Consider the following 14,328-nt stretch of genomic DNA (forward strand, 5'->3'; position numbering starts at 1 on the left):
AGAAAAGAAATACTCAAGTAACAAAATTGAGTACTTCTTACACCACTATCTGTGAGTCTACATGTCACAAGAAGTGCTTAAATAACTTATTTTCCCATCAGGCTTTGCTGTTCAACACAGCCAAACCGTTCTGGAGGGGGACAGGAAGTCAAAACGCAGACGTGGAGCTGATGATGGACTGTTTCGTCTCCTGTTTCCGCATCAACCCTCACAACAACCAGCAGTTCAAGGTACGACTACAGCCACTTTACTACAGTTCAGACTATACGCTCCTGGTTTATACACTTCATAAAGACCATTTATTTAGCTTTTTCCTGAAGATATGTCATAAATTGTTCTAGTTTTTACTGTTTCTAAATTGCTGGCTGCTAATTAACTGTTAAGTCATTAAGTGTTTCATTCTGCTGTTTATTTATTGCAGTGATATCTTGCAGTTCCAAATATGTTATCGTGACAGGCCTACTCTTGTGTTTCTGTTTTCAGGTCTGTTTAGCTTCCTCGTCTCCCTCCACGTTCCACTTTGTCCTGGTCAACTCTCTGCACAGAATAATCACCAATGTAAGACAATATATCTAAACTTAAAAATCTGTAGTACCTGAGGTTATAGTTAAGACTTTTGATATATCTTTAATCTTGTCAGTCTCATCTGGACTGGTGGCCGAAGATTGACACAGTTTACTGTTACTCTGGAGAGCTGCGGTTCATGTTTGCAGACACACTCAACAAAGTCATGCAGGGGCTGGCCAACCACCCCCCCATCAGGATGACACCGGTAAGACACGCAGATAGAGGGCACATAGTTTTTCCTCATTCTCAGTAGGTGGACAGGCTGTGACTCATGTGAAAGCTCAGAACCTCCAGAATTCACTCACTGAGCTGCAGAGGCTGCACTAGCACTGATTCATGATTAATGGCTGCAAGTTCTGGGGTTTAGGTATTGATGACACATGGGCACACACAGGCTGAGGAAGCTTACAAGAAATATTATGACTAAATGTCTGGGATTTTTTCCTGTATTGGACAAATACAGATATATGAAAAAAATCCCCCATCTTCACTGTCTTATACCTTTACACCATTGTTTTGTCAATCCCTAGAAAATGCCCGTACTATTCACCTGCTAATTATCGTCTTAACATTCTTGGCAAAGGCTGGTAGCTTCATTGTGTTATCACTGTCAAATCTTATTTTCCCCAGAGTCTGACGTTCAAAGGGAAGATGTCGACGAGCCTGAAGTTTAAGGAGAAGGCCACAGACCTGGACACGCGCAGCTACAAGTGCCTCCTCCTCGCTCTGGTCAAACTCATCCACGCTGACCCCAAACTGCTGCTGCATGTGAGTCTCCACAAGGGGGCAGGATTTCTGGGTTTTTGATTACAGTGCCACATGTTATGGACCTTATTCTGTGCTGCCCAATTTTGCCTATAAATGTTTCTAAATTGCGATTTTGCTGTTGTGGCACGTTTTGTTTGTTTTTGTTTTTAAATGTATTGCTGACTCTCAGCGAGAAAAAATGTAAATAAGAATGTATATATTATATATATACTCACACACACACCCTCCCATTCACGTCCACTATTGCTATTGCTATTAATTTACAATAAAACAAAACAAAACAACATAAATAAATAAATAAATGAATAAATGAAATAATAATAAAAAAAATTAATAAAATAAATAATAATAGACCTTGAAAAATCCCTGGTCCATATCAGTGCAATTTTTTTTTTTTTTTTGGTCAAATGTTTATTGAGTCCAACTTGGTCAATAAGGGTTCTCAGATCTCACCTGACCTCTAAAACTAAGCAGGATTAAATCTGATTAATACTGGGATGGGAGAAAGTATTCTTCTGTTGTGTCCTCAGGCAAGACACTTCAATGTGATCCAGTGGTGTAGATTGTAACTCGAATGATGTGGGTTTTTTCATGACCGCTTTTCGATACCGATTGTTTAGGATCCAGAGAGACTGTTGGCCGATAAGTTCTGCTGAAATTTCTGGGGCAATATATTTGGACGATTTTGTTAATTTTACCCAAATGATCCAGTATGAATTTAATGCAAACTCTTCCGCGACCTTGTCTTACTACAAACTGGATCAAAGAGCAGTGGAGTCACATTTTTGCAGTGCCACTCTATGCATAAAGTTTTATCTGAACACTGTAGTCTATACTCTTTATGGAGATGGAGGCAGTTTTAACTCGTCCTATACTTCTGTGAATACGGAAGTGGACTGTCCAATCAGAGCTACAAAGCTTACAAAGGTTGGTGGTTAGAATCCCTGTCTGCGTACACTGGTGTATGTGTGTGTGAATGGGTGAGTGGTTCCTTGTTGTAAAGTAAGTGCCTTTTTCTGAGTGCCTTTAAGGTGGAAAAGCGCTGTATAAAAATGGGACCATTTACCATTTAAACTCTGAAAATTCTTGGGTAGACCTCTTTTCAGGGGTAACAAAGTCTTTAAACTAAATCTGCTTCTTGAAACTGGGTAGTAGTATTGAAGTAAGTTGAGGTTGTTAAATTGCCTTGTGTTTTCTTTGTGCAGAATCCGGTGAAGCAGACGGCCGAGATGCAGAGCAGCACAGCAGAGCTCATCACAGGCTTGGTGCAGCTCGTGCCTCTCACCAACACCACACAGCTGTCCCAGGAGGCCATGGAGGTCTGCCCAATCTGTATACGATTATTATGCCATTTTCTGCATTATTGTAACTTAAGTAGTGGGTTCAGTAACCAATAAAATGTAGCATTTGATTTTTAATTAGTTGGACAAAACATTAAAAAGACCAGATTGTTTGCTTTATTTAAAGGATTGACCACAGATTGTGTATATAAATGGACATAGCTAACCTGCTAGCCTCTGCATTCCAAATTCCGGCTCCATTGACTCAGATTCACTTCACATTAGAAAACTGTCACCCCTCTCTCCGTAAATGCTGCTATCAGGCTCGTCATTTTGATCTTAAAAATAACATGATCATGTAGAGCGGGTCAATCCAAACATTGTACTTCACTGTCGTGTCCGTAACTCAAGATATGAACATTAATAAGAGTTGTCACTCCTGCTAACGTTAGCAACAGGTTTGATTGACAGTGTTGCTAAGCGCCCGCTCCCTTCTAAACCAGCGGTGCGGGCAGGAAGGGGAGTTACCTTCAACAGCTTCGCCTAGATAAAAATTACGATCAGCCAAATATGGAACTCTGCTCCATATTTGCCGCTATAACCGCTAGCTAATAAGGTTTATGTTTTGTGTCCAGGCGTTGTTGGTGCTACATCAGCCTGAGACTATTGAGCTGTGGAACCCTGAATCCCCCATAGAGACCTTCTGGGACATCAGGTGAGTCCAGTACTTAAGCAGACATCTTTCGAACATCAACTTCTATTACACTCAAGTTTATTTATATAACACACAAACTACTTCAGATGACCAAAGCGCTTCACATAAAAGTCACCAGAAAAACCCAAATATACAGATACGTTCGATACATAGGAAAAGAACGATAAAACACCAAGATGTACTGTCCAGCTAGTATTAAAGGGCCTATATTGCACTATTTTCTGATCTATGTTATAATGTTGTTTCCTCATCAGAAACATACCTGGAGTTGTGTTTCGTTCATACATGTTTAACACACAAAGCCTGCATATTTAGTATCTCTAACAGCAAACACTCTGTTCCACCTTGTGATGTCATGTGGTAATAGATGGAGTGCTCAACTATGTTTTTAAACTCTATACACCTTCACTAGAATCACTGGGATCATTTTAGACATGGACTTCCCAATCTCTACTGAACAAAAGATATAAGATGGTTGTTAACTTAAACTACCGCTTCATGACATCACAAGGTGAAATGGAGCATTTTCAGCTTTGAGGATGCAGACATCCCAATAAATCAGTTACTCAAACATATGTGAATGAAACAAAACACAACTCCAGGTATGGGTTTGAGGAGGTAACGGCATTATAACATGGCTTAGGTCTCACAAGAATCAGTTTTGCGTAAAAAAGACCATTAAATGCCAGGGAGATCCTCTGGTAAGTCTATAGTAATCTTGTAAAATGTTTGACTCAGATGGTTTCCTTATTGTACAGTTCTCAGGTGCTGTCGATGATTTGCCGGAAGCTGATTGGCCAACAGATCGTGAACGGGACGGAGGTGCTGAAGTGGCTTAGGGAGATCCTCATCTGCAGGAACAAGTTTCTGCTCAAGAACAAGGTGCTCCTTTATACCACCATTTTCCACAGGAGTGCTTACCTGTCCAGCCAGACCCATGCTCTTTCACAAAACTTTACAAAGACGAGTAAATCTGGAGCCCTATCCTGTCTCCTCCTGATTTCATAGGGCGTGACTGTCGGGCGGATTAACCAATCAGAGGGACGCATGGTCTGTTCGTGACAAAAACAAACATGGCTGCTTACATCCCAAAAAAGAATATAAAACAACATAATAGACTAAGAAAAAGTGCAGATTTTTACAGAATTAATAGGCAAGCCACCAAATTTATCTCAGGTAAAATATGTTATGTGTTGTTCTGAATGTTCGGAGAATTTTTGAGAGGATTTTCACCCTCCGTTGTCCGGTTCCAGATCTTGACTGGAGTCGATTAGAATGTAGAAGGGACTGGCTGGTCAGGCATCAGCCGTACTACGCCACAAACCACTGGATCATTTGAATTCAATTTGTTTAGCACGTTAATATATAGATCGATATTTACATTCTGTTCATTATAAAAGACAATATTATAACAGCTTCATATTTACTTCCTGTGCAAAACCATTTAACTGATTCTCTGCTGCATTTCACCAGTAACAAGTAGCAAATGTTCCTGTATTTATATTATGATATATATAAAAATATCTGGAATATATAAAACATGCATCCTTTGCGGTTTACTAATTATGTTCATTCAACTGCGATTTCAAATTGATCACAGTTAAAGGGCCAATATTATGCTGTTTTAGGACCTATGTTATAATGTTTTCTCATCACAAACATGTTTAACACACAAACCCTGCATATTTAGGCTGAGTTCTTCTCTCAAACTGAAAACACTCCTCTTGTGATGTCATGTGGTAATACAGGAAGTGCTCCACTGTGTTTTTAAACTCCAAACACCTTCACTAGAATCATTTGGCTCATTTCAGCCCTGGAATTGTCAATCTCTATGGAACTAAAGGTAAAAAGTAGCTTGAAACTTGAAAACTACCACTACATGACATCAGAAAGTGGAACAGAGCATTTTGAGCTTTGGAGATGTAGACAGACTAATAATAAAGTGTTACTCAAACATGTGTGAATGAAACAAAACACAATTCCAGGTCTGTTTTTGATGAGGTAATAATGTTATAACACAACCTAAAGCTCACAAGAGTTAATTTTGCATAATATAGAACCTTTAATCTTGCAGCACTAGTAAAAGCTCTTAAAAGTTGAATTTGGAAATATAGATATTTGCTTATTCCTTAGCAATGTAGAATGGTTAAAATCCCGAGAACATGTTTGTCTCCAGGATTTAGGGTTGCAAGTTAGATATTTGAAGATTCCCAAGCTAAGAGTTGAATTTTCTTTTCCAGGAGTGTGCGACGATGGGCAGTGCAATCCCCATGTGTCGACAGGCACAGACGAAGTTGGAGGTGTGTCTGTATATGTTTCTGTGGAGCCCGGACACAGAGGCTGTGCTTGTCGCTATGTCCTGCTTTAGACACCTGTGTGAAGAGGCCGACATCCGCAGCGCTGCTGACGAAATGCCAGTCCAGACCATCCTGCCAAACTACGCCACCTTCAGCGAGCTCGCCTCCGTCAGCAACATGATGGGCACAGGTCAGTGGAATAGTTTAAAGTTGTAATATATTATTGCCCTAACGATACTAGAACACTAAGGTCTCTATTTTGGTAAAATGAGGCGACAGTAGCTCAGTTGTTAGAGTGATTGTCCACTGACCTGAAGGTTGACCGTTTGATTCCCGCTCTCGACATAAACATCACTGGTAGAGCGGTCAGATCCACTGTCTGATCCAGTGTCTGTGTACACAGGTGTATAAATGTTAAGGTGTGACCATTGACCAAATATATCACCACAAAACAAACTTCTCTATTTTACAGAAGTGAATTGTTTTTGGAAAGTAATATGGATAAAAAGGCAGATTTTATTCACGATTTTCCTTGTCTTTTTTATTCAGTTTTAATCTTTCCTTATGATTAAATGTGTTCTCCTCGTCTCAGGTCGTTCTACATTACAGAAGAGAGTCATGGCTTTGTTACGTAGAGTAGAGCACCCCACTCCTGGAAACATCGAGGTACAAACTTTAGCCGTTTCCTCACATTCTAATAACTGTACTTTAGCATTTAGCATTTACCATTAGCATTAGCCTAACACTTTCTCATGTGTCTGCTGTATCAGGCCTGGGAGGACACTCACGCCAAATGGGACCAAGTCACAAAACAGATCCTGAACTTCCCCAAAAACAAAGCGGACGATGGGCAGGTAAATATTATGTTTATTTTTAAAGAATTTAAAACATAACTTCATTACTTTTTACCTTAGCTCATAGAAGCGTACACTTGACACTGATTCTGATAGTGTAAACTTTTTACACTGTATCAGCATCAGTATTTATTTTTTAATTTTTTTTTTTAACCATTGCCAGTGAACAAGATTCACTTGCTTTGGCGTTATGATGCAATGTAAAACAAAGAGACTAAGACTAAATAAAAATAAGGACAAGCATTAAAATAAAATAAATACAAATAGACTTTGATTTTCACATACAAATGTATGTACAGTATATTATAGGGATGCTACTGTTCACTACTACTCTGTATGATTTATTTATGCAGAAAAAAGTACTAGGAAACAATGTATTTATATAAAGGAAGATTAAATTTGTCAATCATGAGTCTAGTCTTGAGTTTTTACAGATAAATACCAAACAATACAAAATCTTCAATTTATTTTTGAACAAGATCGTTGATTTAACCAACAGAGCATTAGAAAATCTACAATAAAACTATTTCAATAACTTTTGAATGAGCAGGTGATTGCCTTTTTAATGTTGGCAATGTGTAAATGGCATGAATGTGATATGTGCCTTCAGACATTCAACATTCAGTTTGGATTTTTGCAAATGCGGATTTATTTGGTCACATATGGGTGAAAAAAAATTGGATTTGGCCTGCAGTGTGAACATGGCCTAAATGACCACACCTCTGTTGCTTAGACTATATAGATTCTCCCATATCTAACCCTCATTCTTTCCTCTCTTGCAGCAGGAGTGGATAAACATGACCGGCTTCCTGTGCGCTCTGGGAGGGGTGTGTCTGCAGCAGCGTAGCACCCCAGGACCAGCCACCTACAGCCCCCCGATGGGCCCCATGTCCGAACGCAAGCACTCCATGATCTCTATGGGACTGTGTGACGGCTCCATCGGCCTGGGCTCCTCCTGCTCCTCCTCTGCCTCCAGCGAGAGCCCCGTCAGCAGGTTTCTGGACAGACTCCTGGCCCTCTTGGTCTGTGGACACGATCGGGTCGGACTGCACGTTAGGACCAATGTCAAAGACCTACTGGGACTAGAGCTGAGTCCGGCTCTGTATCCAATGCTCTTCAATAAACTCAGGAACAGCATCGGCAAGTTCTTCGACACACAGGGCCCGGTGAGTTTTAGCTAAAAGTGGTAAAGATAAAATAAAAAATACATACTGATGTCTTTAAGGCAGAGAACAGTTGATGACAAAGAGTGAATTTGAATGTAGGATTGCAGTACGTTGATTGGTGAGTTGGTGGTTTGCTTGTTCTGTGATCAGCGGTTCAAATCCTGCTTTCGACATAAATATTGTGGGTAGAGCGGCTTTGGGCAAGACACTTAACCCCCCTCCCTCCCTTTCTCTCCCTCTCTCTTTCCTTCCCTCTCTCGCTCCCTGTTTCCCTCCTTTTCCCTTCCTCTCTCTTACCCTCTCCTTTGTCCTCTCTCTCCCCCTCCCTGCCTTCTCTCTCTCTATCTCTCTTCCTTTCCTCTGCCCCCCTCTCTCTTTCTCCTTCTCACTCTTTCTTTCTTCTACCCTCTCTCTTCCTCTCCTCTCTCTCTCCTTTCCTCTTTCCCTCTCTCTCTCTCCTTTCCTCTTTCCCTCCCTCCCTCACTCTCTCTCACTCTCTCTTTCTCCCTCTCTCCCTTCCTCCCTCCTCTCCTGTCTACAGGTTCCCATTAACGACACAAATACTCAGTTTGTGGAGCAGACCATCGCCATCATGAAGAACCTCCTGGACAACCACACAGAGGGCAGCTCTGAGCACCTGGGCCAGGCGAGCATCGAGACCATGATGCTCAACCTCGTCAGGTCAGACTTCGACTACAACCTTTGACCTCCACTCTTGAATAAAGACACTGAAGAATGTGTCATTGTTTATATTTTAGATATGTGAGAATTCTGGGAAATGTAGTCCATGCCATTCAGATCAAAACCAAACTGTGCCAACTGGTGGAAGTGATGATGGAGCGACGGGACGACCTCTCCTTCTGTCAAGAGATGAAATTCAGGTAAATGAAGTACTACTACTACTGCTAACTACTACTACTTTTCAAATCACTATATTAATCACTGAAAAAGCTTATTCCTAGTACAAATACACTAATATTACACACTGTACTACACAGTGCTTTAAACATGTGTGAAGCAAAATGTGGCTTGAAATGTGGCCCTTGACTACAGTGCTACTTATTATTACACAGATTTTTGTTTTGTTGTTTCTAAATGTATGGGAATGGGCATACTGATCTCTTCTCTGCCCTCTGCAGGAACAAGATGGTGGAGTATTTAACCGACTGGGTGATGGGAACGTCCAATCAGGCGGCAGACGATGACATCAAGTGCCTGACCAGGTGAGTCAACATTGTAATGATCTGATATTTTGTGTTTAGTTCAAAGTTGACACCTGTTGTTGTTAATGTAGCTGCTTTTGTATGTGACACTTGGTTGCTATGCCGACAAGTTGATGTGAAGGTTACTGGTCTGGCTTTAGGGAGTTGAGACTGCTGTTGTTTTGGTGTGGGTTACGGCCTACAGTAGCTTTTGTGTTCAGAAAAATAAACAACCAGAAGAAATTAGGCATGTTTCCTTACACCAGAATGCTGCAATATTAATTACTTTATTTCAATTTTCTGTTGCTTACAAAATTAAGTGGGCTTTAAAACTATGCAAAAGTTGACGAGGGACAAGCCTTTCGACTGTTCTGTTTACTTGTCGTTGTCTTTGCAGAGACCTGGACCAGGCCAGTATGGAGGCGGTTGTGTCTCTTTTGGCTGGTTTACCGCTGCAGCCCGAAGAGGGAGATGGGGTTGAACTCATGGAGGCCAAATCTCAGCTCTTCCTCAAGTAAGAAACTGAAATTGGCTCAATCTGATCTTCTTTTCTTTATCCTATGTTTCATCTGACCCTCTCCTCTGTTCCATCTGTCCCTCTCTTCTGCATCCTCTTCTCTAACCACGCTCTGCAACCATATATTCACATTTGGTTGAGTCTTCTCTTCTGGCTCGATTCCTTTGTCTCCTCATTACCTCTTGTGTTAAAAAAAAATCTCTTTTTTGTTGTTTTTCAGGTATTTCACTCTCTTCATGAATCTCCTGAATGACTGTTCGGAGGTGGAGGACGATGGTCAGGCTGTGGGAGGGCGTAAAAGGGGCATGTCCCGACGTCTCGCCTCCCTGAGACACTGCACCGTCCTCGCCATGTCCAACCTGCTCAACGCCAACGTGGACAGCGGCCTCATGCACTCCATCGGTAACAGCTCACACCAGCTCTGATAGCGTAATATGAGCTCTTTAACCAAAAACCAGGCTAACTGCCACGTGTTAATTTTGCAAAACAAACAAGTAGTCTGGCAGCAGTTAAATCACATTTTATATCACTGCTCTGCTGCCATCGTTGTTGCAACGGGTAAACAAATACTCGACTGTTTGACTCTAGAATGTAGGGTCTAGCTTCAAAGTAAAGCACAGAAATAACAAATATTTGAGACATTTAAGGACAGTGAACAGGGTTTTCACATTCACAAGCAGAGCCAGATCTAGCCTTCACGGGGCCCTAAGCAAAATGTGGCTTGGAGGCCCTTGACTTCGTGTTACTTATTATTGTCATTAGTATTATTATTAATATTCCAAAACATGATGAACACAGCTGTCATAATCTGCTCTAAATACATCTGTAATACCCACATCAGACAGTGAAATACAGAGACATTTAGAGAGCCTGAGAACACACAGAATTTTGAATGTTATTTATGGGATTTGCACCTTTTGGTATTGCACTTGGTATTACACATCAAAACTATGCAGTGTTTGATGCTCTAAACATCATTTTGCTGTTTTCTTTGACGATGACAACAAATCGTTTGAATTGTTTCAGGTCTGGGCTACCACAAAGACCTGCAGACCAGAGCCACGTTCATGGAGGTCCTTACAAAGATCCTCCAGCAGGGGACAGAGTTTGACACTTTGGCTGAGACAGTTTTGGCCGATCGGTTTGAGCGTCTTGTGGAGCTGGTCACGATGATGGGAGACCAGGGGGAGCTGCCCATAGCCATGGCTCTGGCCAATGTGGTGCCCGGGTCACAGTGGGTCAGTGCAGTTACTGTTATTACAACAAATACTATAATACTACAGATCAGAGGTGGGTAGAACATGAACACGATAGTCCAGTTACTCTGAAAAGTTCAATTTCTTGCCACCTCTGTTGCTACTATTACTACAGTTTCTATTGGGAACATTACATTTACTATTACTTATTACTTATTACTGCTGCTTCTGGTGCTAGTGTTATTATTACTACTACTACTATTATTACTACAGTTTCTATTGGTAACATTGCATCTACTGTTACTACTACTACGGCTACTACTGCTGCTACTACTATTACTACAGTTTCTATTCTTAACATTACATCTATTATTACTGCTGCTACTACTGCTGCTACTACTGCTGCTACTTGTAGTATTACTACTACTATTACTGCAGTTTCTATTGTCAGTGAACGTTTGTAATTATGAAAATCTGTTAAACCTTAAACACTTCTTTCCAACACAATGGTAGCTAGAGATCGACTGAGGATTTTTTTCATGGCCGATACCGATTGTTTAGAATCCAGAGCAACTGATGGATGATATTTTTGGGTCAATATGTAGAAACAATTTTAATAATTTCCCCCAAAGTATGTCGTATGCGTTGTTTTTTTACAACAAACCTGTAAGAGAGCTGTGTAGTCATGTTTTGTGCAGCTGTGTCTTTGTATTAGTGTTAATACAAAGCTTTGTGTATATTTAGTAGGCAGCAGATTTACCAAAACAAAATATCGCCATCTGCTGGAGACTTAAACCTGATAGCCAAGACTCTTGGTCATTTAGTCGATTAATCAGTTGACCAAAATGTGTATTCAATTATAATGATTTATATGAGAAACAACTAGTGAGTGAGTTAGATGAAGATATTTTTTTGGTATTTATATATAAAAAGGCTGATTACACTCAGTGATGATTCACAAGTATAACTCTTTTTTCATAAATACATTGTTTCCTAGTACTTTTTTCCTTATAAATAGTAGTTTTGCATGAACTCCCCTTGCAGGTGTAGCCTTGTGAGTGCACTTTGGGTCAGATACAGTTGAAACCAGAAGTTTACATGCACTATATAAAAAAACATGCATTTTTATTTCTCACTGTCTGGCATAAAATCAGATAAAACCTTTTCTGTTTTCAGTGAATTAGGATTACAACTGGATGTATTTGAAGACACGGGGAAAAAAAGCATATGTGCCTTTTTATATAGTGTATGTAAAGTTCTGGTTTGTGTAAATGAAGATACGTAATAGTTTTGAGAGGTCGACTAAAAACTGGGCATGGCAAAAGCTATCGAGCAGAAGGACGTGTCTTTAGCCCTAGTTGTTGCTGATATTAAAGTGCTTCTGGTTTCTCCTCTTTCCCTGTGTAGGATGAGTTGGCGCGTGTTTTGGTGACTTTGTTCGACTCCCGTCACCTGCTCTATCAGCTGCTGTGGAACATGTTTTCTAAAGAAGTGGAGCTCGCAGACTCGATGCAAACACTGTTCAGAGGAAACAGCCTGGCCAGCAAGATCATGACCTTCTGTTTTAAGGTACACAAGCAGTAACAGATGGCAGCTATTGTTTTTAACCTAATTTAAACTGCCGAACTCCAGTCACATTTCAAATACAGTCATAATTTGGGAAGTACTGTACATTGTCCCCGTAAGAACCACTGGAAGTAATATGAATTCAATGTAAGTTAATGCATTAAAACTGTGATGTTTGGTAAATGGCAAAGCACTTTACATCAAAGAACCACTCACCATTCACACACACATTCATACATGTGGCGGCCAGATGTCCCTATTTACCCTGGTCAGTCCCAATTTTGAGCCCTGTGTCCCCTGTCCTAACAGAGTTATCCAAAACCAGTCATTTGCCCCAGTTTTTACAAGAAATGTCCCAAGTGTCCCCATTTTGGACCAATTTGATACCTGTCAAGAGCAAAAAGGGGTATACAATTTCATATATTTTAGTTTAAATACAGAAAACTGTGAACATGACCAAAAGACTCCCATCTTATACAGGCCTACTGACTCGAACTCCACAAATACTATGAATGAAATGAAGAAAATCATTAATATAGAACGTATTTGAGCCATCATAGTCTGAATTCAATCTATGGTAAACTACATTTACTTGTATTTTGAGTTATCAGTGGGAAACATGGGACAAGGCCAAGTATCTTTAAAGCCTAAACACTGCAGGATATATAGGACCTAAATACAAAACAAATATTTAAATGAAAATTACTTGGTTGAACGTGCATATATGATGCTATGTGTGTTGGTTCAAAGGTCTATGGAGCGGCCTATCTGCAGAAACTCTTGGAGCCACTTTTACGAGGTGTGATCACAACACCTGAGCACATCAGCTTTGAGGTCGACCCCACCAGGTGAATGAGTTTACTTGTATAGCACAATTGATACACAAAGTAATTCAAAGTGCTTTACAGAATAAGAAAGGCATTAAAGTCACAATACAACAAATCAAAACATACATAATCATCATAAAATGAACATTAAAAGAGAAGTGAGCTAAACAACTAATAATAAAACTAATGATATGACTAAAATGACATTTTAGTGAATACAATATAATTAATTAAAAGTGAAACTACAGTTTCTAGTTGACTAAAAGTATAATGATGTAGTCAACAAAATTCGCATGACGTTTGCATTCAACTAAAAATAATTATTTTACGAAATCTTGACACTGCCCAAATGTTCCCTCTGTTGTCATTAAACTGAATGTGTTGCCTCTCGGCTTTTATCCACTGGGGGGTGCTGTTGCTTTGGCAGTTTACTGTACATGATGTGTAAAAAATAAAACAATTGATTCAGGAAAACATTACAAACTTGTGTTAATATACAAATAAATGTAATATAATTTAGTTTGAGTTTAATATAATTTAGTTGAGTTTTTCTGGTTTATCATGTAATTCGTGCTGGTTGTAGTGATCCTGTTGAGTGAGGCTCTCTCCTTAATAGTCAAAAACACTTATAAAATAATTATAAAATAATTATAAAATAATAACACATGTTTTAATATAAATCTTATTATTTTTGCACTGAATTTTGTGGGGCCCGAATCTTTTGGATTCGCTCTTTTCCAAGAGGTGTTCACAAGACTGGCTCTTTTACTATTTATTTATATGACAAAAGCCAATGTGAGAACTCATTTTATCTACACACTAGTCAGAGAGAAACAGTCAAGGCTCAGATGTGTTTAAACTGGTTCAAACTGAGAGTGGGAGTGTATTTACCCCCTCAAATTATGAAAATCTTAATCAAATGTTGCACCAATATGAAAAATTAAAATACATAATATAACATAACTGCTGTTATGATACTAAATATGTTTATTGTGCACAAATCTCTCACTCATGTTGCCCGCTCTGCTTCTGTGCTGATTCTGGTTCAGGGTTAACCTGTTTAAAAATGAATGAAAAGTGGAAAGAAAAAGGTTTGGTTCTTTTAAAAAATGAGATCTGGTTCTACGTTAAGGAACCCTTCAAAAGAGCCGACTCATTCACAAATGTCACATCATTCGAAATTATGTTTAAAACAAAACAATTATTTCAGGATATATTAACTTTAAACTGGAGCTGGATGGTTTAAAAAAAAAAAAATTGCAATCTTTCTCACAAGTATATGTTTAAAAAGTTGTATTCTGTTCAGAGCGCACATAGTAAACCTCTCAAATGCTCCTGGAGATGAGACTGAAATATGAACTGTTACATTAATT

General features: G+C 39.5%; 1 protein-coding gene across 3 annotated transcripts in view; it reads left to right on the plus strand.

Moving 5' to 3' along the window:
• nf1a (neurofibromin 1a) overlaps positions 1-14,328 on the plus strand; it is a 104,639-nt gene that overhangs the window by 20,443 nt on the left and 69,868 nt on the right. For 2 of the 3 annotated variants that reach the window (XM_033977280.2, XM_055225776.1), the window contains exons 10-28: positions 102-230; positions 484-558; positions 641-772; positions 1,198-1,335; positions 2,541-2,654; positions 3,251-3,330; positions 4,089-4,212; positions 5,571-5,817; positions 6,220-6,293; positions 6,398-6,481; positions 7,264-7,647; positions 8,189-8,328; positions 8,406-8,528; positions 8,787-8,870; positions 9,247-9,363; positions 9,587-9,768; positions 10,393-10,604; positions 11,970-12,131; positions 12,879-12,976. In XM_033977280.2, coding sequence (XP_033833171.1) covers positions 102-230; positions 484-558; positions 641-772; positions 1,198-1,335; positions 2,541-2,654; positions 3,251-3,330; positions 4,089-4,212; positions 5,571-5,817; positions 6,220-6,293; positions 6,398-6,481; positions 7,264-7,647; positions 8,189-8,328; positions 8,406-8,528; positions 8,787-8,870; positions 9,247-9,363; positions 9,587-9,768; positions 10,393-10,604; positions 11,970-12,131; positions 12,879-12,976 — 2,699 coding nt within the window. The remainder of the gene's footprint in view (positions 1-101; positions 231-483; positions 559-640; positions 773-1,197; positions 1,336-2,540; positions 2,655-3,250; positions 3,331-4,088; positions 4,213-5,570; positions 5,818-6,219; positions 6,294-6,397; positions 6,482-7,263; positions 7,648-8,188; positions 8,329-8,405; positions 8,529-8,786; positions 8,871-9,246; positions 9,364-9,586; positions 9,769-10,392; positions 10,605-11,969; positions 12,132-12,878; positions 12,977-14,328) is intronic. The other variant, XM_033977281.2, reaches the window with a different exon arrangement.

This window comes from Periophthalmus magnuspinnatus, chromosome 13, assembly GCF_009829125.3.
Source record: "Periophthalmus magnuspinnatus isolate fPerMag1 chromosome 13, fPerMag1.2.pri, whole genome shotgun sequence".
Classification (NCBI taxonomy): domain Eukaryota; kingdom Metazoa; phylum Chordata; class Actinopteri; order Gobiiformes; family Gobiidae; genus Periophthalmus; species Periophthalmus magnuspinnatus.